The 26,153-nt window shown below is 44.0% G+C and overlaps 1 protein-coding gene across 9 annotated transcripts in view; it reads left to right on the top strand.

The window, feature by feature from the left end:
* Nucleotides 1–26,153, top strand: part of pdlim5a (PDZ and LIM domain 5a) — a 145,682-nt gene that overhangs the window by 20,161 nt on the left and 99,368 nt on the right. For 8 of the 9 annotated variants that reach the window (XM_046348128.1, XM_046348129.1, XM_046348127.1 and 5 more), the window contains exons 1-2: nt 2,087–2,226; nt 2,802–2,968. In XM_046348128.1, the coding sequence (XP_046204084.1) occupies nt 2,870–2,968 (99 nt within the window). In that variant the 5' untranslated portion in view covers nt 2,087–2,226; nt 2,802–2,869. Of the gene's footprint in view, nt 1–2,086; nt 2,227–2,801; nt 2,969–26,153 lie in introns of those variants that run through there. The other variant, XM_046348122.1, reaches the window with a different exon arrangement.

Here is a 26,153-nt window from a genome sequence, read left to right as displayed (position 1 = left end):
TTTCTCTCTCTGCTTTAAAATGAAAACCCCCTTTGATTAGGGCACAATTACAGTATAAGTGTAAACACCATTATGAAAAATAACAATGACCATCATAACCGTTTAAATGATATTTTTACTGCATGTACACTACATGGTCATTAGTATGTGGACACTCTTTCAAATTAGTGGATTCGGCTAATTCAGCCACACCCGTTGCTGACAGGTGTATAAAATCGAGCACACAGCCATGCAATCTCCATAGACAAACATTGTCAGTAGAATGGGCCGTACTGAAGAGCTCAGTGACTTTCAACATAGCATCGTCGTAGTGTGCCACCTTTCCAACAAGTCAGTTTGTCAAATGTCTGCCCTGCTAGAGCTGCCCCGGTCAGCTGTAAGTGCTGTTATTGTGAAGTGGGAACGTTTAGGTGCGACAACGGCTCAGCTGAAAATGGTACTCCACACAAGTCCTTTTCTGAGATAACATAGACTCTGTGTGCAAAGCTGTCATCAAGGCATCTAAAATAAGAATCAAGAATCTAAAATAAAACAAACATTTTGATTTGTTTAACACTTTTCTGGTTACTACATGATTACATATGTGTTATTTCACAGTTTTGAAGTCGTCACCATTATTCTACAGTGTAGAAAATAGTAAAAATAAAGAAAAAACCCTTGAATGAGTAGGTGTGTCCAAACCTTTGACTGGTAATGTATATATTTTGTTTGCTATTCGAACGGATATTACGGAGACCGAGGTAATTTGGCTGGCCAATTACCGTCATCTAAAATTCAATGAATGTCACAGCCCTACTTTTGAATGAAGGCCCATCAAAGACAGCTATTAGTGGCTGGGTGAACACACTGAGAGCTATGAGCTGGCTGTGGAACACCGACTGAGTGCAACTATATCAGTCTCCTGCTAAAAAACAAGTCAATATTGGCCTGGAATAGAACTGAATAAAGAGGAGAGGGCTTTCCCCTCCCCTTTACCCACTCTCCTTTACCCCCTCCCATTTACCCCCTCCCCTTTACCCCCTCCAATTTACCCCCTCCCTTCCCTTTTACCCCCTCCCATTTACCCCTCCCCTCCCATTTACCCCCTCCCCTTTACTCTCCCCCATTTACCCCCTCCCTCCCCTTTACCACCTCCCCTCCCCTTTACCCCTCCCTCCCCTTTACCCCCTCCCTCCCCTTTACCACCTCCCCTCCCCTTTACTCTCTCCCCTTTACCCCCTCCCTCCCCTTTACCACCTCCCTCCCCTTTACCCCTCCCCTCCCCTTTACCCCTCCCTCCCCTTTACCACCTCCCCTCCCCTTTACCCCTCCCCTTTACTCTCTCCCCTTTACCCCTCCCCTTTACCCCTCCCCTCCCCTTTACCCCTCCCTCCCCTTTACCACCTCCCCTCCCCTTTACCCCTCCCCTTTACTCTCTCCCCTTTACCCCTCCCCTTTACTCTCTCCCCTTTACCCCTCCCCTTTACTCTCTCCCCTTTACCCCTCCCCTTTACTCTCTCCCCTTTACCACATCCCCTCCCCTTTACTCTCTCCCCTGTACTCTCTCCCCTTTACCCCTCCCCTTTACCACCTCCCCTCCCCTTTACTCTCTCCCATTTATCCCACCCTCCCCTTTACCCCCTCCCCTCCACTTTACCCTCTCCCCTTTTCCCTCCTCCCCTCCACTTTACTCTCTCCCCTTTACCCCTCCCCTTTACTCTCTCTCTCCCCTTTACCCCTCCCCTTTACTCTCTCCCCTTTACCACATCCCCTCCCCTTTACTCTCTCCCCTGTACTCTCTCCCCTTTACCCCTCCCCTTTACCACCTCCCCTCCCCTTTACCCTCTCCCATTTATCCCACCCTCCCCTTTACCCCCTCCCCTCCACTTTACTCCCTCCCCTTTACCCCCTCCCCTCCACTTTACCCTCTCTCCTTTACCCTCCTCCCCTCCACTTTACTCTCTCCCCTGTACTCTCTCCCCTTTACCCCTCCCCTTTACCACCTCCCTCCCCTTTACTCTCTCCCATTTATCCCACCCTCCCCTTTACCCCCTCCCCTCCCCTTTACCCCTCCTCTCTACCCCCTCCCCTCCTTCACTCGTCTAGTATAAAGGGCCATTACACTGCTGTGTGGCTCAGTGTTTTGCCGATAAGGGATTTGTCGAGGCGAACTGGTCTGTGTGCTGCGTTGTCCACCTACCTGCATAGCAGTTACAGCTCTGATACGACTGCCTACCTACACTAGAGGTAGGGTTTGACATATTCTAAAACACTTGGGCTGGTTTCCCAGACACATATTATGCCAAGTCCTGGATTATAAAGCGACTCTCCATTGAGAATGCTTTTTACTAGGCTTAATCTGCGTCTGGGAAACAAGCAATTAGTGTAGAATTTTTGTTTGAACATCTTCTAGTCGTGTCCTTCAGTTGTCCTTCAATTGCTTCTTAAAATAGTTTTCCACACAGTGATACAGCGTATTATTTTGGGAACTCTGTGGGCTGGGATTTGAAGGCTCTTGTTTGACAATGTTATGAGTTTTATTTTAAGAAACATATTTCGCTCCCTTGTTTTATTTATGTACTAAGGAGTACAGCGTATTCTCTCTGCATTTAATATTTAATCATATTTGAACATAGCATCTGAACTCAGATGTCTATCTTCGATTTATGTACGTATTAAGTAAATGTTCACCTATATTGTTTTTGAGATATGGTAAGATATGGTATTCAGGTTGATTTCAATCATAACAGACTTTTATGGATTGTCCGTCTTGCTTCCAAATTGTATAATAAACACAATCTCTTTCCCTTATCACATTCCAGATCTTGAAAGCCAGAGTTACGGGGTTAACATACCAGTGGAAATCCATCCTCACCAGTGTTCTAGAACCATGAGCAGTAACTACAGTGTGTCCCTGCTTGGCCCGGCCCCATGGGGCTTTAGACTGCAGGGTGGAAAAGACTTCAACATGCCACTCACCATCTCCAGGGTGAGTACACGAACGCACACACGCACACACGCACACACACACGCACGCACGCACGCACGCACGCACGCACGCACGCACGCACGCACGCACGCACACACACACACACACACACACACACACACACACACACACACACACACACACACACACACACACACACACACACACAACCCCCTCCATCTCCTCTTGCTTGACACCCTCTCAATATTCCCTGAAATGTCCTCTGATTGGAGCAAGCATTGGTCCCTACTTTTTAATCTTAACCCCCTCCCACTCAATCCCTTTCTACCAGCCCACTTCACAAACCTCCTCTCAGCTCTAGATTGGCTACCATCCCTAAGAAGCCATCTGGCTGTTGACGGATGTAAAAGATGATGTGCTTTCCTTAGCACTCCCGGTGAAACTGGCATACTGTCCAAACAGGCAACGCACTGAGGGCAGTAGTAGCCTAATTGGTAGGTTCTCTGGCTATGCGAGGTTTTGGTGCATTGACAAAATGAATGCCCAGCTAACAAATGTCGGTTCCCAGAACGTTCCTGGAACTATTTTTTTTGGGGTGTGGGAACGTTCTGTGCTAGCTAGGTACAGTGCTAGTAATGTAATGATACAACAAGACCTGCTTATAGGGGCAATATGCAATTGGCAGATCCATTTTTTGAACTTTTAAATCAATTATATACCTATTGATTCTTAAATAAAATAACTTATCGTTATTTCAACTGTCATTCCCCATTAGCAACCAAAATGTCTGGGCCAGTCTTTCTCCTAGACCAGTGGTCCTGGTCCTGGGGACCCAAAGGGGGGCACATTCTGTTTTTTTTTTCCTTAAGGCTACAAACCTGATTCAAATCATCAAAGCCTTTTGATGAGTTAATCATTTGAATCAGGTGTGTAGTGCTAGGGCAAAAACTAAAATGTGCACCCCTTTGGATCCCCAGGACCAGGATTGAGAACCAGTGTCCTAGACTATTGGTCAGATGAGTTGCAACCCCCCACAAAGGTCAATCCAAACCAAATCTGGCACCACACTTATCCATTGAAAACAACTGAAGCCATACACTGTTTATGCGCCCGACCTACTGTATACAATGGTAGATTTACACATGTATGGGCCACAGGAGGTTGGTGGCACCTTAATTGGGGAGGACGGGCTAGTGGTAAAATTGAACCAGAATTTAACTAGGCAAGTCAGTTAAGAACACATTTTTATTTCCTATGACGGCCTACCCTGGCCAAACCCTGACGACTCTGTGCCAATTGTGCACCACCCTATGGGACTCCCAATCACCGGCCGGATGTGATATTTCCTGGATTCGAACCAGAGACTGTAGTGACACTGTTTGCAGCACTCGGGTGCCCAATGGCTGGAGCGGATAGAGTTGAATTGTATCAAACACATGATCCCATTCCAGTTGCTCCGTTCCAGCCATTATTATGAGCCGTCCTCCCCTCAGCAGCCTCCCCTGGACTCTGGGCAATATGTTGTCTAATGCTATGTTGGTAATGCACGCCTCCCACGGTATAGAAATGAGTGGCAGACAGAAGAGGCTCAGGGTGAATAAGAACTGGTGAGAGCTGGAGAGCCCCTCTGTAATGCCAGTCTATGACCTAACACTCTAATTGAACTCAGTTTCATCTCTTGTGAGACATTACTCATACTCCATAAACGCTATTGTTTTCATTTGGTACAAACCACACGAGAGACCGAGCCATTCAATTCCATTTAAAGACTGTGGATGGAGCCTCTGACCACTGAAGAGCGGCAAGGAACTATCAAATTTTCACGAAGACGAAGGCCAAAGGACAATGGGCTCCTCCCAAACGGTACCCTATTCCCTTATTTAGTGCACTACTTTTGACTAGAGCCCTATCCCTATGGACCCTGGACATACACATAGGGAATAGGGTGCCGTTTGGGATGCAGTCCATACAGTAACAGATATGGACACTTCCCATTATAACTACAGTGGCGGTTCTCTGAAAGAGCCATGGGCGTAGGTTATAGGAGCCCCAGTGGGGATGACGGACCATTGACGAGGACAGACATTGTTTTCAGATCTCCATACGCCAATGATTCTTGTTTTGCCGTGCCTTAACGAAATAACACTTGTCTTGTTTTCTGACCTCATTGTCTATGACTTAACAACCTCCCCCTCTCTCTGAAGTGTTCACAGTTTCACAATAGTAGTTTAGTAACACTTCAAATGCTTAATAACTTGTAACAGGCATGTACAGCGCCTTCAGAATATATTCATACCCCTTGACTAATAGCACATATTGTTGTGTTACAGCCTGAATTCAAAATGGATTAACTAGATTTTTTTCTTCTTATCCATCTACACACAATACCCAATAACGACATCACAATACCCCATAATGACATCACAATATCCCATAATGACATCACAATATCCCATAATGACATCACAATACCCCATAATGACAAAGTGAAAATTAATCAAAAATTGAGAAATGAAATACAGAATACTGAGGCTGTATAATGTTTTATTAATAGGCTCATAATATGTAATGTCTCTATATATAGCATATTTTAGGTTGACTTAAATATGTTAATTCCCCAGATTATTTTGAGATGAAAACGAATAAGACCGTAGTAGGATAACATATATTAAGTAGAGTAGAACACCTTTGAGGACTCGAACTCTGCTCTTCACAGGGAATGATGTAGCACAGCTGGCGGAGAGAAGCTTGGCTCGACCTGCTGTGTTAGATTTGTAAATGTCCCTCCAAATACTGCGATGGCCACAGTCTCAACTGTGAACCCTGTGGGGAGCATCATTCATTCGTCACTCTGCCAGACCAACAGCTCAAAAAAACAAAAAAAGGCCTAGATTGATGGTGTTGCTTTTGGGGGTGTCAATACAATGTTACAGCTGTGATGTGAAAGAAAGCCACAGGAAGAGAGCTGAAGTGGACATTTTGGCTACTGGAGATTTTTTAGAGACTCTTGTTTACTGTTCAGTCTTTCTCAACTGTGTGCCAGCTAAGAGAACAGGCTTTCTTCAGGGTTACACTAACCCCTGTCTGTCCAGTGTTAGGGGGGGGTTGTCTCTAGACACTGATCTGGGGTCAGATCTTACTTTCCCACGCTAATGGTTTGGTTTAGTATTAGGGGAGGGGAAGCTGATCCTAGATCTGTATTTAAGGGAATTTGGATTGACAGGCCCTACTCTCTTTAGTATTCATATTAATCCGACATGTTTGAGACCAAAACAACAGCTTATCACTTATCAGTCTTTAACAGAGGGTCCTGCCTGTGTTTTACTCTCGTATTAACGTTAATATTGAACCTGTTTGTGACATTGTGAACCTTTGTATGGTCGGTCTCAATGTGTCTGTATGCACATAAGATGAAAATTGAGAACGTAAAGAGACTAATTCTGTTTAGACGAGGTGCTTAACCCTTAACCCCCACACATTGACTCTGTACCAGTACCCCCTGTATATAGCCTCCACATTGACTCTGTACCAGTACCCCCTGTATATAGCCTCCACATTGACTCTGTACCAGTACCCCCTGTATATAGCCTCCACATTGACTCTGTACCAGTACCCCCTGTATATAGCCTCCACATTGACTCTGTACCAGTACCCCCTGTATATAGCCTCCACATTGACTCTGTACCAGTACCCCTGTATATAGCCTCCACATTGACTCTGTACCAGTACCCCTGTATATAGCCTCCACATTGACTCTGTACCAGTACCCCCTGTATATAGCCTCCACATTGACTCTGTACCAGTACCCCCTGTATATAGCCTCCACATTGACTCTGTACCAGTACCCCCTGTATATAGCCTCCACATTGACTCTGTACCAGTACCCCCTGTATATAGCCTCCACATTGACTCTGTACCAGTACCCCTGTATATAGCCTCCACATTGACTCTGTACCAGTACCCCCTGTATATAGCCTCCACATTGACTCTGTACCAGTAGCCCCTGTATATAGTCTCCACATTGACTCTGTACCAGTACCCCCTGTATATAGCCTCCACTTTGACTCTGTACCAGTACCCCCTGTATATAGCCTCCACATTGACTCTGTACTGGTACCCCCTGTATATAGCCTCCACATTGACTCTGTACCAGTACCCCCTGTATATAGCCTCCACATTGACTCTGTACCAGTACCCCCTGTATATAGTCTCCACATTGACTCTGTACCAGTACCCCCTGTATATAGCCTCCACATTGACTCTGTACTGGTACCCCCTGTATATAGCCTCCACATTGACTCTGTACCGGTACCCCCTGTATATAGCCTCCACATTGACTCTGTACTGGTACCCCCTGTATATAGCCTCCACATTGACTCTGTACTGGTACCCCCTGTATATAGCCTCCACATTGACTCTGTACTGGTACCCCCTGTATATAGCCTCCACATTGACTCTGTACCGGTACCCCCTGTATATAGCCTCCACATTGACACTGTACCGGTACCCCCTGTATATAGCCTCCACATTGACTCTGTACCGGTACCCCCTGTATATAGCCTCCACATTGACTCTGTACCGGTACCCCCTGTATATAGCCTCCACATTAACTCTGTACCGGTACCCCCTGTATATAGCCTCCACATTGACTCTGTACCGGTACCCCCTGTATAATAGCCTCCACATTGACTCTGTACCGGTACCCCCTGTATATAGCCTCCACATTGACTCTGTACCGGTACCCCCTGTATATAGCCTCCACATTGACTCTGTACCGGTACCCCCTGTATATAGCCTCCACATTGACTCTGTACTGGTACCCCCTGTATATAGCCTCCACATTAACTCTGTACTGGTACCCCCTGTATATAGCCTCCACATTGACTCTGTACCGGTACCCCCTGTATATAGCCTCCACATTGACTCTGTACCGGTACCCCCTGTATATAGCCTCCACATTGACTCTGTACCGGTACCCCCTGTATATAGCCTCCACATTGACTCTGTACTGGTACCCCCTGTATATAGCCTCCACATTAACTCTGTACTGGTACCCCTGTATATAGCCTCCACATTGACTCTGTACCGGTACCCCCTGTATATAGCCTCCACATTGACTCTGTACCGGTACCCCCTGTATATAGCCTCCACATTGACTCTGTACTGGTACCCCCTGTATATAGCCTCCACATTGACTCTGTACCAGTACCCCCTGTATATAGCCTCCACATGGACTCTGTACCAGTACCCCCTGTATATAGTCTCGACATGAACTCTGTACTGGTACCCCCTGTATATAGCCTCCACATTGACTCTGTACCGGTACCCCCTGTATATAGCCTCCACATTGACTCTGTACCGGTACCCCCTGTATATAGCCTCCACATTGACTCTGTACCGGTACCTCCTGTATATAGCCTCCACATTAACTCTGTACTGGTACCCCCTGTATATAGCCTCCACATTGACTCTGTACAGGTACCCTCTGTATATAGCCTCCACATTGACTCTGTACTGGTACCCATTTACATTTACATTTAAGTCATTTAGCAGACGCTCTTATCCAGAGCGACTTACTGTATATAGCCTCCACATTGACTCTGTACTGGTACCCCCTGTATATAGCCTCCACATTGACTCTGTACTGGTACCCTCTGTATATAGCCTCCACATTGACTCTGTACCGGTACCCCCTGTATATAGCCTCCACATTGACTCTGTACTGGTACCCCCTGTATATAGCCTCCACATTGACTCTGTACCGGTACCCTCTGTATATAGCCTCCACATTGACTCTGTACTGGTACCCCTGTATATAGCCTCCACATTGACTCTGTACTGGTACCCCCCTGTATATAGCCTCCACATTGACTCTGTACTGGTACCCCCTGTATATAGCCTCCACATTGACTCTGTACTGGTACCCCCTATATATAGTCTCCACATTGACTCTGTACTGGTACCCCCTATATATAGTCTCCACATTGACTCTGTACCGGTACCCCCTGTATATAGCCTCCACATTGACTCTGTACTGGTACCCCCTATATATAGTCTCCACATTGACTCTGTACTGGTACCCCCTATATATAGTCTCCACATTGACTCTGTACTGGTACCCCCTGTATATAGCCTCCACATTGACTCTGTACTGGTACCCCCTATATATAGCCTCCACATTGACTCTGTACTGCTACCCCCTATATATAGTCTCCACATTGACTCTGTACCGGTACCCTCTGTATATAGCCTCCACATTGACTCTGTACCGGTACCCCCTGTATATAGCCTCCACATTGACTCTGTACCGGTACCCTCTGTATATAGCCTCCACATTGACTCTGTACCGGTACCCCCTGTATATAGCCTCCACATTGACTCTGTACCAGTACCCCCTGTATATAGCCTCCACATTGACTCTGTACCGGTACCCCCTATATATAGCCTCCACATTGACTCTGTAAATGCCATTTAGCAGACGCTTTTATAGCCCCTGCATAAATATGGGTGGCCTCGAACCCACATTGACTCTGCTACAGAAGGACCGGTACCCCTGTATATAGCCTCCACATTGACTCTGTACCGGTACCCCCTGTATATAGCCTCCACATTGACTCTGTATCGGTACCCCCTCTATATAGCCTCCACATTGACTCTGTACCGGTACCCCCTGTATATAGCCTCCACATTGACTCTGTACCGGTACCCCCTGTATATAGCCTCCACATTGACTCTGTACCGGTACCCCCTGTATATAGCCTCCACATTGACTCTGTACCAGTACCCCCTGTATATAGCCTCCACATTGACTCTGTACCGGTACCCCCTGTATATAGCCTCCACATTGACTCTGTACCGGTACCCCCTGTATATAGCCTCCACATTAACTCTGTACTGGTACCCCCTGTATATAGCCTCCACATTGACTCTGTACCGGTACCCCCTGTATATAGCCTCCACATTAACTCTGTACTGGTACCCCCTGTATATAGCCTCCACATTGACTCTGTACCGGTACCCCCTGTATATAGCCTCCACATTGACTCTGTACTGGTACCCCCTGTATATAGCCTCCACATTGACTCTGTACCGGTACCCCCTGTATATAGCCTCCACATTAACTCTGTACTGGTACCCCCTGTATAATAGCCTCGTTATTGTTATTTTATTGTGTTACTTTTTATATATTTTTTAACTTGAGTTTATTTGGTAAATATTTTCTTAACTCTTTCTTGAGCAACATTGTTGGTTAAGGGGCTTGTAAGTAAGCATTTCATGGTAATGTCTATACTTGTATTTGGAGCATGTGACAAATAAAGTTTGATTTGATTTAAATCCTTTAAATGTATTTTATAGTGCACTACTTTTGACCAGAGGCCTATGGGCCCTAGTCACTATAAAGTAGGTCCACTATATAGTGAATAGGATGCTGATATAGACAATAACTTTTACTGATGGAGGCAGGATGATGACAAGCAGCAAATCCCAAACTGCAAAAATCACTAAAGCTGGAGACTCTTACCTTCCTCACTAGCTTTAAGAACCAGCTGTCAGAGCAGCTCACAGATCACTGCACCTGTACATAGCCCATCTGTAAATAGCCCATCCAATCTACCTCATCCCTGAACTGTATTTATTTATTTATCTTGATCCTTTGCACCCCAGTATCTCTACTTGTACATTCATCTTCTGCACATTCCACCATTCCAGTGTTTAATTGCTATATAGTAATTACTTCGCCACCATGGCCTATTTATTGCCTTATCTGTCTTATCCTACCTCATTTGCACATAGTGTATATAGACTTTTGTACTGTATTATTGACTGTATGTTTGTTTATTCCACGTGTCACTCTGTGTTGTTATATGTGTCGAACTGCCTTGCTTTATCTTGGCCAGGTCGCAGTTGCAAATGAGAACTTGTTCTCAACTAGCCTACCTGGTTAAATAAAGGTGAAATATATATATATATTTTTTAAATCCCCTGTTTTAGCCATCTCACATGGTGATACAGGAACCATACAGAGGAGCTAATCTACTCAGGCAACAGTACTCAAGATGTCATAGAAATGCCTCATCACTCTCAGCAGGTATCAACTTATAGATGATGTATTTTTCATCCTGCTGTTTCTGGGAAGGCTCGGAGTGACAGTCTTACAGTCATGTGCCTCTGTGCAGTCCCAAAGGCACTGCTTGTCTTTGTCTTTCACACTCAGACAATGTTGTCTTTCGGTTTCTCCGTCATTCTGCGAACACTGGGTTGTTATGACTATTCTAGGTTGGCGTCATTTAGTTTTACAATGTTGTACCACGGGCTTGTGAATAAATGGTACCTTGTTTTCTTTAGGTCTCTGACACCATTATGCTGCTACTGCAAAGCCTTCATTCTCTGTGTCTGCATGTCTGTTAGCCAAAGCCTTCATTCACTGTGTCTGCATGTCTGTTAGCAAAGCCTTCATTCACTGTGTCTGCATGTCTGTTAGCAAAGCCTTCATTTTCTGTGTCTGCATGTCTGTTAACAAAGCCTTCATTCACTGTGTCTGCATGTCTGTTAACAAAGCCTTCATTCACTGTGTCTGCCTGTCTGTTAGCCAAAGCCTTCATTCACTGTGTCTGCCTGTCTGTTAGCCAAAGCCTTCATTCACTGTGTCTGCATGTCTGTTAACAAAGCCTTCATTCACTGTGTCTGCCTGTCTGTTAACAAAGCCTTCATTCACTGTGTCTGCATGTCTGTTAACAAAGCCTTCATTCACTGTGTCTGCCTGTCTGTTAGCCAAAGCCTTCATTCACTGTGTCTGCCTGTCTGTTAGCCAAAGCCTTCATTCACTGTGTCTGCATGTCTGTTAACAAAGCCTTCATTCACTGTGTCTGCCTGTCTGTTAACAAAGCCTTCATTCACTGTGTCTGCATGTCTGTTAACAAAGCCTTCATTCACTGTGTCTGCCTGTCTGTTAGCCAAAGCCTTCATTCACTGTGTCTGCCTGTCTGTTAGCCAAAGCCTTCATTCACTGTGTCTGCATGTCTGTTAACAAAGCCTTCATTCACTGTGTCTGCCTGTCTGTTAACAAAGCCTTCATTCACTGTGTCTGCATGTCTGTTAACAAAGCCTTCCTTCTCTGTGTCTGTATGTCTGTTAGCAAAGCCTTCCTTCTCTGTGTCTGTATGTCTGTTAACCATGTCCTACTTGACATTCATGTGTTTCCCCAGGTCTTAGTGTATAGAGATATGAAGAACCTACTCAATTCTTTTTTTTTTTCCTTTTTTTTTCAAAATCTGTGAAATGCTTTACCTGCCTTGTCTTGTCTTTCTAACAAAAGCAGCTGAGATTAGCTCACCGGTTATGGTTGAATTGAAAGCCTTACTTGGAGAAACCATGGCTCTGAACACTGGGCCAGATTTTATATCTGGTTTGCAAGACATTACGTTATATAAAGTGTTCCGCAGCTTTCCGTGGCTTTGGCAAAGCCTGCTGTGAAGTATCTATGGGAACATAGTTCTCGCTGCGTCTCTTTATTAAGGGCATGTCAGGTCCAATTATAAGACAATGCAACACAGCTGTAGAAAAAAAAAGCGCGTTATTTTCAAGACACATTGTATTGAATGAGTCAGTCGTCAGGTGAAGCAACTTGTAACAGGAATGTTCAATCAATCAAAACGGTCTTTGGCTTGTATCAGATTTTAAAACCCTCAGAACGCAATATAGATTCTTACTGACGGATTACTCACATCTATATAAAGAGTCTTGAGGCCGTGTTTTAATATAAAATTCCCTCTTTTTTTCCCTTTATAACCTTGTATCCGCTTGAATGCATTTGGTTTAAATAGACTCAATCAAATACATTAGAAGGAAAACTCCCTAATGGTATAACATCTATGTTTATGGTACAATCCCTGGAAACGAGAGAGGCAGTTATGGGATATGTTCATAGTCCTGTATGGGAGAGGAAGTGGTTTCAGTTGGTTTATACTGTACCTTAGAAAGTATCCGCACCCCTTGACGTAATCCACATTTTGTTGTGTTACAGCCTGAATGCAAAAATGGATTAAATAGACGTTTTTCCTCACACAATCTACACACAATACCCATAATGACAAAGTGAAAATATGTTTTTTTTTTAAACAGAAATATCTCATTTACATACACTACATCACCAGAAGTATGTGGACACCTGCTCGTCGAAAATCTCATTCCAAAATCATAGGTAATAATATGGAGTTGGTCTCTCTTTTATTTTTATAACAGCCTCCACTCTTCTGGGAATGATTTCCACTAGATGTTGGAACATTGCTGCAGGGACTTGCTTTCATTCAGCCACAAGAGCATTAATGAGGTTGGGCACTGATGTTGGGCGATTATGCCTGGCTCGAAATCGGTGTTCCAGTTCATCCCAAAGGTGTTTAATGGGGTTGAGGTCAGGGCTCTATGCAGGCCAGTCAAGTTCTTCCACACTGATCTCGTCAAACCATTTCTGTAAGGACCTGGCTTTGTGCTTGGGGGCATTGTCATGCTGAAACAGGAAAAGGTCCTTCCCCAAACAGTTGTAACAAAGATTTGTTCATCGGACTGCCAGATGGTGAGGCTCATCACTCCAGAGAACTTGTTTTCACTGCTCCAGAGGCCAATGGCGGCAAGCTTTGCACCACTCCAGCCAACACTTGGCTGCTCGTTCATGAAAACCAACTTCATTAAGCTCCCGATGAACAGTTCTTGTGCTGACGTTGCTTCCAGAGGCAGTTTTGAACTCGGTAGTTAGTGAGTGTTGCAATCGAGGACAGACAATTTGGTGGTCCCATTCTGTGAGCTTGTGTGGCCTACCACTTCGCAGGTGAGCCGTTTTTGCTCCTAAACGGTTCCACTTCACAATAACAATGGAAAGGATTGCGCCGAAGGGAATTGCTGCCATTTTATGGGCTCATAACCAACTGTGCTATTTTGTTAGTTTTTTCACATGGTTTGTAACTCATTTTGTACATAATGTCTTATGACCGGAAAAAACTTCTGGACATCAGAATAGCGATTACTCACCTCGAAATGGAAGAAGATTTTTTTCTTGAATGAGTCCGACGCGAAGGATACAGTACTTTGTCAAGGTCCAAATCCCCATCATCAGCGTGAAGAAGATATATTATATATATTATATTAAGAAGATGGAGAAAAAGGGAGAGGAGGGCGGGGTGCCTTGTAAGATTTCTCCGACGAGTAGGTCAACCACCACTACCCTCCATATTATTGGCCAATGTGCAATCATTGGAAAACAACTGGACGATCTACGATTAAGACTATCCACCCAACGGGATGTTAAAAACTGTAATATCTTATGTTTCCCCGAGACGTGGCTGAACTACGACACGGAAAATATAGAGCTGGCTGGCTTCTCTGTGCAAGACAGAGCAGCTACATCTGTTAAGACGAGGGGTGGGGGTGTTTGTCTATTTGTTAATAACTGCTGGTGCGTGATGTCTAATATGCTCGTTTCGAGGCAAGGAAAAGGGATGCATGCATGAGAGCACCAGCTGTTCCAGACGACTGTGTGATCACACTCTTCGTAGCCGAAGTGAGCAAGACCTTTAAACAGGTCAACATTCACAAAGCTGTGGGGCCAGACGGATTACAGGGACATGTACTCAAAGCATGCACGGACTGACTGGCTTTACTGACATTTTCAACCTCTCCCTGACCGAGTCTGTAATACCTACATGTTTCAAACAGACCTCCATAGTCCCTGTGCCAAAGAAAGCAAAGATAACCTGCCTAAATGATTACCGCCCCGTAGCACTCACGTCGGTAGCCATGAAGTACTTTGAAAGGCTGGTCATGGCTCACATCAACACCATCATGCCAACAGATCCACAGATGACGCAATCTCAATTACACTCTACACTGCACTTTCCCACCTGGACAAAAGAAACACCATTGTGAGAATGCTATTCATTGAGCACAGCTCAGTGTTCAACAACATAGTGCTCACAAAGCTCATCACTAAGCTAAGGACACTGGGACTAAACACCTCCCTCTGCAACTGAATCCTAGACTTCCTGACAGGCCACTCCCAGGTGGTAAGGGTAGGCAACAACACATCTGCCACGCTGATCCTCAACACTGAGGCCCCTCAGCAGTGCATGCTTAGTCCTCTCCTATACTCCTTGTTCACCCATGACTGTGTGGCCAAGAATGACTCCAACACCATAATTAAGTTTGCTGATGACACAACAGTGGTAGGCCTGATCACCGACAACAATGAGACAGCCTATAGGGAGGAGGTCAGAGACCTGTCGGTGTGGCGCCAGAACAACAACCCCTCCCTCAATTTGAGCAAAACAAAGGAGCTGATCGTGGATTATAGGAAACAGAGGGCCGAACAGGCCCGCATTGACAGGGCTGAAGTGGAGCGGGTTGAGAGTTTCAAGTTACTTGGTGACCACATCACCAACAAACTATTATGGTCCAAACACACAAAGACAGTTTTGAAGAGGGCACGACAATGCCTTTTCCTCCTCAGGAGACTGAAAAGATTTGGCATATCCTCAAAAGGTTCTACAGCTGCACCATTGAGAGCATCCTGACCTGTTGAATCAACATCTGGTATGGCAACTGCTTGGCATCAGACCGTAAGGAGCTACAGAGGGTAGTGTGTACAGCCCAGTACATCACTGGGGGCAAGCTTCCTGACATCCAGGACCTGTATATCAGAGGGTAGTGTGTACAGCCCAGTACATCACTGGGGCCGAGCTTGCTGACATCCAGGACCTGTATATCAGAGGGTAGTGTGTACAGCCCAGTACATCACCGGGGCCAAGCTTCCTGACATCCAGGACCTAAGTCGGAAGTTTACATACACCTAACTACATTTATCCTCAGTTTTTCACATTTCCTGACATCTAATCCAAGTAAAAATTCCCTGTCTTAGGTCAGTTAAGATCACCACTTTATTTTAAGAATGTGAAATGTCAGCATAATAGTAGAGAGAATGATTTAGGTCAGACGTTTACATACAGTGTGTGTATAATATATACAGTTGAAGTGGGAAGTTTACATACCTTAGCCAAATACATTTCAATAAAGTTTTTCACAATTCCTGACATTTAATCCTAGTAAAAATTCCCCGTCTTAGGTCAGTTAGGATCACCACTTTATTTTAAGAATGTGAAATGTCAGAATAATAGTAGAGTGATTTATTTCAGCTTTTACCAGTGGGTCAGAAGTTTACCTGCACTCAATTAGTATTTAGTAGCGTTGCCTTTGAATTGTTTAACTTGGGTCAAACGTTTTGGGTAGCCTTCCACAAGATTCCCACAATAGGTTGGGAATTTTGTCCCATTCCTCCTGACAGAGCTGGTGTAACTGAGTCAAGTTTGTAGGCCTCCTTGATCGCTGATGCTTTTTCAGTTCTGCCCACAAATGTTCAATAGGATTGAGGTCAGGGCTTGCTTGGGGTCATTGTCCATTTGGAAGACCCATTTGCGACCAAGCTTTAACTGATGTCTTGAGATGTTGCTTCAATATATCCACATAATTTTCCTATCTCATGACGCCATCTATTTTGTGAAGTGCACCAGTCCCTCTTACAGCAAAGCACCCCCACAATATGATGCTGCCACCCCGTGATTCATTTTTGGTATGGTGTTAGGCTCAGGTCCTCCCCCCTTTTCCTCCTAACATAACGATGGTCATTATAGCCAAACAGTTCTATTTTTCTTTCATCAGACCAAAGGACATTTCTCCAAAAGGTAAGATCTTTGTCCCCACGTGCAGTTGCAAACTGTAGTCTGGCTTTTTTATGGCGGTTTTGGAGCAGTGGCTTCTTCCTTTCTGCACAGCCTTTCAGGTTATGTCGATATAGGACTCGTTTTACTGTAGATATAGATACTTTTGTACCTGTTTCCTCCAGCATCTTCACAAGGTCCTTTGCTGTTGTCTGGGATTGATTTGCACTTTTCACACCAAAGTAAGTTAATCTCTAGGAGACAGAACGCGTCTCCTTCCTGAGCGGTATGACGGCTGCGTGGTCCCAAGTTGTTTATACTTGTGTACTATTGTTTGTACAGATGAACATGGTACCTTTAGGCGTTTGGAAATTGCTCCCAAGGATGAACCAGACTTGTGGAGGTCTACAATTTTTATTCCGAGGTCTTTGCTGATTTCTTTTGATTTTCCCATGATGTCAAGCAAAGAGTCACTGAGTTTGAAGGTAGGCCTTGAAATACATCCACAAGTACACACTGGAATTGTGATACAGTGAATTATAAGTGAAATAATCTGTCTGTTAACAATTGTTGGAAGAATTACTTGTGTCATGCACAAAGTAGATGTCCTAACCAACTTGCGAAAACTATAGTTTGTTAACAAGAAATTTGTGGAGTGGTTGAAAAACAAGTTTTAATAACTCCAACCTAAGTGTATGTAAACTTCCCACTTCAACTGTATATACTGTATTAGGCGTTGTCAGAGGAATGCTCAAAAGATTGTCAAAGACTTCAGTCACCCAAGTCATAGACTGTTCTCTCTGCTAGCGCACGGCAAGCGGTACCGGATTGCGAAATCTAGGACCAAAAGGATTGTTAACAGCTTCTACCCCCAAGCCATTAGACCGCTGAACAATTAATCAAATGGCCACCCGGACTATTTACATTCATTTTAGTTATTTTTTTTGGGGGGGGGGTACAATAATTATTGAGGTGAAAAATGTGTACTGTGGATACCAGTATTCAGCCTCGCAGGCCCAGGGTTAATAACATGAATGTGGATTCATAATTGTACATTGTATTGTATTGTATTACACCCTCTAAACTTATTCCACAGATCCCTTGGCCACAATTAGTTTAATCTGTTGTTATTACTTTATTCATTCAACAAATGAAATGTAAAAAAGTGAGGTACTGCAGACTCCATGTCGTACCTCACTTTGAAAACCCCTGCAGACTCCATGTAGTACCTCACTTTGAGAACCCCTGCAGACTCCATGTAGTACCTCACTTTGAGAACCCCTGTAGACTCCATGCAGTACCTCACTTTGAGAACCCCTGTAGACTCCATGTAGTACCTCACTTTGAGAACCCCTGTAGACTCCATGCAGTACCTCACTTTGAGAACCCCTGCAGACTCCATGCAGTACCTCACTTTGAGAACCCCTGTAGACTCCATGTAGTACCTCACTTTGAGAACCCCTGTAGACTCCATGCAGTACCTCACTTTGAGAACCCCTGCAGACTCCATACAGTACCTCACTTTGAGAACCCCTGCAGACTCCATGCAGTACCTCACTTTGAGAACCCCTGTAGACTCCATGCAGTACCTCACTTTGAGAATCCCTGCAGACTCCATGTAGTACCTCACTTTGAGAATCCCTGCAGACTCCATGCAGTACCTCACTTTGAGAACCCCTGCAGACTCCATGTAGTACCTCACTTTGAGAATCCCTGCAGACTCCATGTAGTACCTCACTTTGAGAATCCCTGCAGACTCCATGCAGTACCTCATTTTGAGAACCCCTGCAGACTCCATGTAGTACCTCACTTTGAGAATCCCTGCAGACTCCATGTAGTACCTTACTTTGAGAACCCCTGCAGACTCCATGCAGTACCTCACTTTGAGAACCCCTGCAGACTCCATGTAGTACCTCACTTTGAGAACCCCTGCAGACTCCATGCAGTACCTCACTTTGAGAACCCCTGCAGACTCCATGCAGTACCTCACTTTGAGAACCCCTGCAGACTCCATGCAGTACCTCACTTTGAGAACCCCTGCAGACTCCATGTAGTACCTCACTTTGAGAACCCCTGCAGACTCAAATCAAATCAAATCTATTTATATAGCCCTTCGTACATCAGCTGATATCTCAAAGTGCTGTACAGAAACCCAGCCTAAAACCCCAAACAGCAAGCAATGCAGGTGTAGAAGCACGGTGGCTAGGAAAAACTCCCTAGAAAGGCCAAAACCTAGGAAGAAACCTAGAGAGGAACCAGGCTATGTGGGGTGGCCAGTCCTCTTCTGGCTGTGCCGGGTGGAGATTATAACAGAACATGGCCAAGATGTTCAAATGTTCATAAATGACCAGCATGGTCGAATAATAGTAAGGCAGAACAGTTGAAACTGGAGCAGCAGCATGGCAAGGTGGACTGGGGAGAGCAAGGAGTCATCATGTCAGGTAGTCCTGAGGCATGGTCCTAGGGCTCAGGTCCTCCGAGAGAGAGAAATAAAGAAGGAGAGAATTAGAGAATGCACACTTAGATTCACACAGGACATCGAATAGGACAGGAGAAGTACTCCAGATATAACAAACTGACCCTAGCCCCCCGACACAAACTACTGCAGCATAAATACTGGAGGCTGAGACAGGAGGGGACAGGAGACACTGTGGCCCCATCCGAGGACACCCCCGGACAGGGCCAAACAGGAAGGATATAACCCCACCCACTTTGCCAAAGCACAGCCCCCACACCACTACATGCAGTACCTCATTTTGAGAACCCCTGCAGACTCCATGCAGTACCTCACTTTGAGAACCCCTGCAGACTCCATGTAGTACCTCACTTTGAGAACCCCTGCAGACTCCATGTAGTACCTCACTTTGAGGACCCCTGCAGAATCCATGTAGTACCTCACTTTGAGAACCCCTGCAGACTCCATGCAGTACCTCACTTTGAGAACCCCTGCAGACTCAAATCAAATCAAATCAAATTTATTTATATAGCCCTTCGTACATCAGCTGATATCTCAAAGTGCTGTGCAGATGTTATTGGTCACATACACGTGTTCAGCAGATGTTATTGGTCACATACACGTGTTCAGCAGATGTTATTGGTCACATCTTTAGCAGATGTTATTGGTCACATACACGTGATTGGGTGGTCCTGTAGCTCAGTTGGTAGAGCATGGCGCTTGTAACGCCAGGGTAGTGGGTTCAATCCCGGGGACCACCCATACGTAGAATGTATGCACACATGACTGTAAGTCGCTTTGGATAAAAGCGTCTGCTAAATGGCATATATTATTTATTATATTATATATTTATTAACAGATGTTATTGGTCACATACACATGTTTAGCAGATGTTATTGGTCACATACACGTGTTTAGCAAATGTTATTGGTCACATCTTTAGCAGATGTTATTGGTCACATCTTTAGCAGATGTTATTGGTCACATCTTTAGCAGATGTTATTGGTCACATACACGTGTTTAACAGATGTTATTGGTCACATACACGTGTTTAGCACATGTTATTGGTCACATCTTTAGCTGATATCTCAAAGTGCTGTGCAGATGTTATTGGTCACATACACGTGTTCAGCAGTGTTCAGCAGATGTTATTGGTCACATACACGTGTTCAGCAGGTCGCCATGGAAGAGCACCAGTAAGCCAGTGACTCAGCCCCTGTAGTAGGGTTACAGGTTACAGGGGCTGAGTAATATCTGACCATGTCACAGCAGTACACACAATACACACAATACACACAATACACACAAATCTAAAGTGATGGCAGTGGTGATTGTAGGGGCTTCTATAGTGGCACAGTGCTATTGCTCTAAAGTATCTTTGTGTTGTCGACTTGCACATAGGCCAGCGAACAGTTAGATAAGCGCTCTGGGGTCTCCCCTAGGTACAGATCTAGGATCAGCTACCCCTCCACCATTCCTAACCTTAAACAATAGTGGGAAAAATACACAACTAACCCAAGATCAGCGTTTAGCGGCAACCGAGATAATCACCAGGAGGACATAGCTGAAACATGAATTGGCCTTGGGGATTTGACCATGGTATAATATGAGGCCATCTAAATTGATTTTGCACAACAGAATGATGTTATATGAAAAGCATCATAGTATTTAGGAAGATGGCGCCAACAGACACAGTCTCCCTGTTTCTAGCTCCTAGCTAAACTTTGGTTTGATAATAGTATAATATCAAATATTATGATGATAATGATCGTTCACAGTTTGTCTTTAGTTAGAGGAAATGTGTTGAGTTCTCTCAGGTCCCAGGGGATATGGATTGAATGGAGGTCCTAACAGCCCTAATCTAGAAACAGGGTCTGGATGCATAAAGGATCGTAGGACGAAAATGACATAATTCAGAGATTGTTTGTAGATTGTTTTTCATTCAGAAGTAATTCTAATCATGGAAGTTTTATGCCTATGGGCCAATGGTGTTTGACTGCATTTTAACAAAGAAAAAGTCCCTGGTAGTTATGCACACGCCATTGATGTAAACAAGAACGAAAACAACAGAATCCAATCCACACAACTTTTGTTAGTCCTTTCTGTTAGTATTATCAGAGAAGGTACTAACAGTAGCAGCCCATTTCAGTCTTGATGAGACCTACAGTACAGCCAGGCAGATAAAAACCCCTCATAGAACAGGTTTGATCCGGTCATAGAGAGATGAACATGAGCCAGCCTATCATAATGCAATACAGGTGGAGCCTGGGCTACATACATACCAACTTCTATTATGGTATCCCTACATCCATGTTGTATCGTTGGATGAGAGGTAGTGCCTTATTTGTCGCGCACTTGTTAAATGTCCCAGATGGCGCACTACTTTTGACCAGGGCCCATGGCACAACACCGGGAATAGGGTGCCATTTGGGATGTGGCCAATGTTTGAGCGTCACCTTTATTTCGATGTTAGGTTGAAGCTCTGTCATCCATACTGATTCTCATTTACCTCTCACAGTGCAGTATTTTAATGAAACCTTCATTTGGTCATTTTATGATGTGCCATTGATTGCTCCATGCATGGTTCTGCTTGAGGTGAGCTTCCTTCTCTCTCGGCGGCATGTTTGTTGTTGTGTTTCTGTTTCTGAGTTGCTATGGACTTTAAGCTTTAACTGCTGTTATGCAGCTTTTGGGCATGTTTGATTATTTTTTTTTACTCTAGTTAAAAATATATATTTTTAGGGTTTATAAATGATAACGTGATTTGATTGCAGGCAGTGATGTATTGGTAAAATAGGGTAAACTGATCACCTGTCGTGGTGAAAAAAATAACGCTGCTTATACTTTCAATGCATTTTTTTCAGCAACTTGTGGGTAAACTGTCACACACACACAAAAAGGGTAATCTGTGTTTACTATTTCTTAGCTTTACTTACTAAAGTGTGATGGGGAACATCTGCTTATCCACTCCTTCATCTCATATGTGTTGAAACCCCACACTGTTCTTAGCACTGGGCAAGTTTATTAAGCTGCCAAACAAAATTAATGTTTGGACATTTTAATAAAAGTGGGATTCCTTCCTTGGGTTAGTTTGCGACGTTGATTTATATGCAACTTAAATGAACGTTTCAAAGAAAATCCCTGTGATTGTTTTGAACACATTCCTAAAAATAATGGATAATATAATGGATAGTATAATGGATGAAGTATAATGGAGGAAGTATAATGGATGAAGTATAATGGATGAAGTGCACGTATCCTTCCAGCTGATCAGTACATGACTGTCCTTTATGTACAGTGTAAAACACGTCACTGATATCCATCTATAGCTGAAAATGTAAACCTCACTATTTATGTACCATGGGAGTTATTTGGTTGTATTATTTGGTTGTACTATATGCATGTTAATTTATTGAACTTTTTTTTGTGTGAGTATGAACCCGGTACAATATGAATATCAGAGTGGCAGGTCAAACAAGGAACTGTACAATAACTAATCATAAACCTCCCTTAGACTACTTTGTTTCATTTAGTTTCAACCCCCCAACCCCCCTCTCTCCCCCTCTCTCTTCCGATCTCAATTGGTCATCTGTCTATTGTACATATGAAATCAACTGATCCAAGGTCACATTCTCCAGATGTATTTATGTGAATACAAAACAGTGGTGAAGTGCTAGCGGATGTCCCTGCTGTTCCCAGGACTGGGTTGGTGTGTGGGCTCCTCTGGGGGGAACGTCTGGCACATGGTCTCCTGGATAGTGTTAGTTATTTAGGAGGACTGTTTACTGTTGCCTCCATGGAACCCTGCCAGAGACCCAGCAGAAAGCTTGGAGCACTGACTGGACCATTACTTTTGACCTGATCCCCTGTGGGCCCTCATCAAAAGTAATGCACAATGTAGGGAACAGGGTGGCATTTGGGCGTTGATCTTTATTCATGGAGGGCCAAGGGAAGCCAGGCTTCCCCACAAAAAACAGACCAATATTATAATAATATATATTATCATTTTTTTAAACACGCAATTATTTATCTTTCGTCTTTCTGTGGGGGGTTTTCTCCTTCAAATCGCAAGAGGCTGAATGTATCTCACAGGAGAAAGCATCCGAGCCGGTGAAACAGCGCCGCTCTGTCTCTACTTGTAGGCCATCTATCTGATGCTGTCTGGTCCAAACGAGAATGGCATTGTTGCCGCTCGTAGCGTTGAAAAACTTGAATTGTTGCATCTCATTGTGTTGTTGTCCTCTGGTGGCTAGCTGGCTAAACTCATCCCTTTCCTAAAGTAGCCATGGATGATGATGGACTTGTGGTTGTATTTAATTCTCCGTACTGGCCAATTATTATAGCGGTGGTTCTGATCCAACCATTAATTCATACATTGTTGTGCCCCTGGCCTGAGAGGATGGAAGTTCAATAAGTAGCTAGATGTAGAAGGCTAATGTTAACTAGCTGGCCTGAGAGGATGGAAGTCCAGTATGTAGCTAGATGTAGAAGGCTAATGTTAACTAGCTGGCCTGAGAGGATGGAAGTTCAGTATGTAGCTAGATGTAGAAGGCTAATGTTAACTAGCTGGCCTGAGAGGATGGAAGTTCAATAAGTAGCTAGATGTAGAAGGCTAATGTTAACTAGCTGGCCTGAGAGGATGGAAGTTCAATAAGTAGCTAGATGTAGAAGGCTAATGTTAACTAGCTGGCCTGAGAGGATGGAAGTTCAATAAGTAGCTAGATGTAGAAGGCTAATGTTAACTAGCTGGCCTGAGAGGATGGAAGTTCAATAAGTAGCTAGATGTAGAAGGCTAATGTTAACTAGCTGGCCTGAGAGGATGAAAGTTCAATATGTAGCTAGATGTAGAAGGCTAATGTTAACTAGCTAGCCTGAGAGTATGGAAGTTCAATAAGTAGCTAGATGTATGGAGAGCCACATCCTTTAGCTTACTTTGATTGGACTAAATAGTTTTTGGTATCTTTTTGTTGTCACTGTATTAGAGTAAGCAGAGGAGATTTGATGATGTTGAGATGTTGAAGTTGAAATGGTGCTGGAATAGTGGAGGCAGCCCCTGTTTTCTTTGAGTTGTGCGATAACTCTCCGTGGTTCTAAATCAATAGTTGTTTAGTGGTCCGAAAATGTTGGAAACATTACCTTGCTTGACCCCGCTGCGGGTCATGTAACTAACTGTATGTTAATGTACATACAATATGCTTTGTGGTCTTCACTGGGCAGAGGCTGTGAGCAAACTAAGGTGTGGTTGAATTTATTGTGTCTTCTTTAGGTGTATATATTGTGTCTTCTTTAGGCGTATATATTGTGTCTTCTTTAGGCGTATATATTGTGTCTTCTTTAGGCGTATATATTGTGCCTTTAGGTGTATATATTGTGTCTTCTTTAGGCGTATATATTGTGTCTTCTTTAGGCGTATATATTGTGTCTTCTTTAGGTGTATATATTGTGTCTTCTTTAGGCGTATATATTGTGTCTTCTTTAGGCGTATATATTGTGTCTTCTTTAGGTGTATATATTGTGTCTTCTTTAGGCGTATATATTGTGTCTTCTTTAGGTGTGTATATTGTGTCTTCTTTAGGCGTATATATTGTGCCTTTAGGTGTATATATTGTGTCTTCTTTAGGCGTATATATTGTGTCTTCTTTAGGCGTATATATTGTGTCTTCTTTAGGCGTATATATTGTGTCTTCTTTAGGCGTATATATTGTGTCTTCTTTAGGCGTATATATTGTGTCTTCTTTAGGCGTATATATTGTGTCTTCTTTAGGCGTATATATTGTGTCTTCTTTAGGCGTATATATTGTGTCTTCTTTAGGCGTATATATTGTGTCTTCTTTAGGCGTATATATTGTGTCTTCTTTAGGCGTATATATTGTGTCTTCTTTAGGCGTATATATATTGTGTCTTCTTTAGGCGTATATATCACGGTCACTAGGCGTATTAATTAACAGGTTATAGGTCAAACAAGGGATTTTACCCAAGCATTGCTACTGCATATGGGACACAGATAGAGCCTTTTAGTGTCTCTATAATCTGTCCTAGCCTGCTAACGGATCTATTTGTGTTGGCAAGACACATATTGAGGTTTCGTAGAACTAGTGCCAAATGTTTTGAACATTTGATCACTAGAGTTTTAAACAGACCCACAACACTTTAAATCTGGATGTTTGGAGAGAAGAATCAGCCCACCACCATCTCTCTAAAGTAGAGCAGGAATCTATCTTATTCTCCCAATCTCTCTCTCTCTTTTCCCATGTTCCTTTAGTACTACAGTCTTAGAAAAAAGTGCTCTCTAGAACATAAAAGGATTCTTCTGCTGTCCCCATAGTATAACCATTTGAATAACCCCTTTTGGTTCCAGGTAGAACCCTTTTGGGTGGTTCCATGTAGAGGCCTTTCTACAGAGGGTTCTACATGGAACCCAAAGGGGTTCTGCATGGAACTGAAAAGAGTATGACCTGGAACCAAAAGAAAAAGGGTTCTCCTAAGGGGACAGCCGAAGAACCCCTTTGGAACACTTTCAGAGAGTTTTGACAGTAGGAGCTTTCTTGGAGTGTCACGTTTGTGTCTGACTTGTGTCTGACTTAGGTTTTACAAACTCCACTGACCCTGGTTGAGCTGGCTTCCTTTCTCAAGCCACTGAATGAGGGGAGTTGAGGTGAGGTGAGGTGCTGTACGTGGGGCTCCGTTGTACCGTGTCTTCCTGCTCCCAACGAGACACTCAATTATATCATTGTGTTTAATTGACCTCAGTTTTAACGGCCGATCCACACATGGTTTTGAATACACACCCACGCACACACAGATGCACTCGTGCACGAACACTCACGCACGAATGCATACACACAACGTACGCACGCATAAGCATTCAATGCCTGTGCACACACACATCACACATACACACACGCACACAAAAACACAAAACACACACACACACACACACAAACACACACAGCATGTTTTACTGACCTTATGGGGACCCCCTAAAAGTATACATTAAACATTTTCCCTAACCCCTAAACCTAACCCCTAACCCCTAAACCTAACCCCTAAACCTAACCCCTAAACC

Source organism: Oncorhynchus gorbuscha, linkage group LG04, assembly GCF_021184085.1.
Source record: "Oncorhynchus gorbuscha isolate QuinsamMale2020 ecotype Even-year linkage group LG04, OgorEven_v1.0, whole genome shotgun sequence".
Classification (NCBI taxonomy): Eukaryota; Metazoa; Chordata; class Actinopteri; order Salmoniformes; family Salmonidae; genus Oncorhynchus; species Oncorhynchus gorbuscha.
Note: the sequence above shows the minus strand (reverse complement) of the source record. Positions and strands in the feature narration are given on the sequence as shown.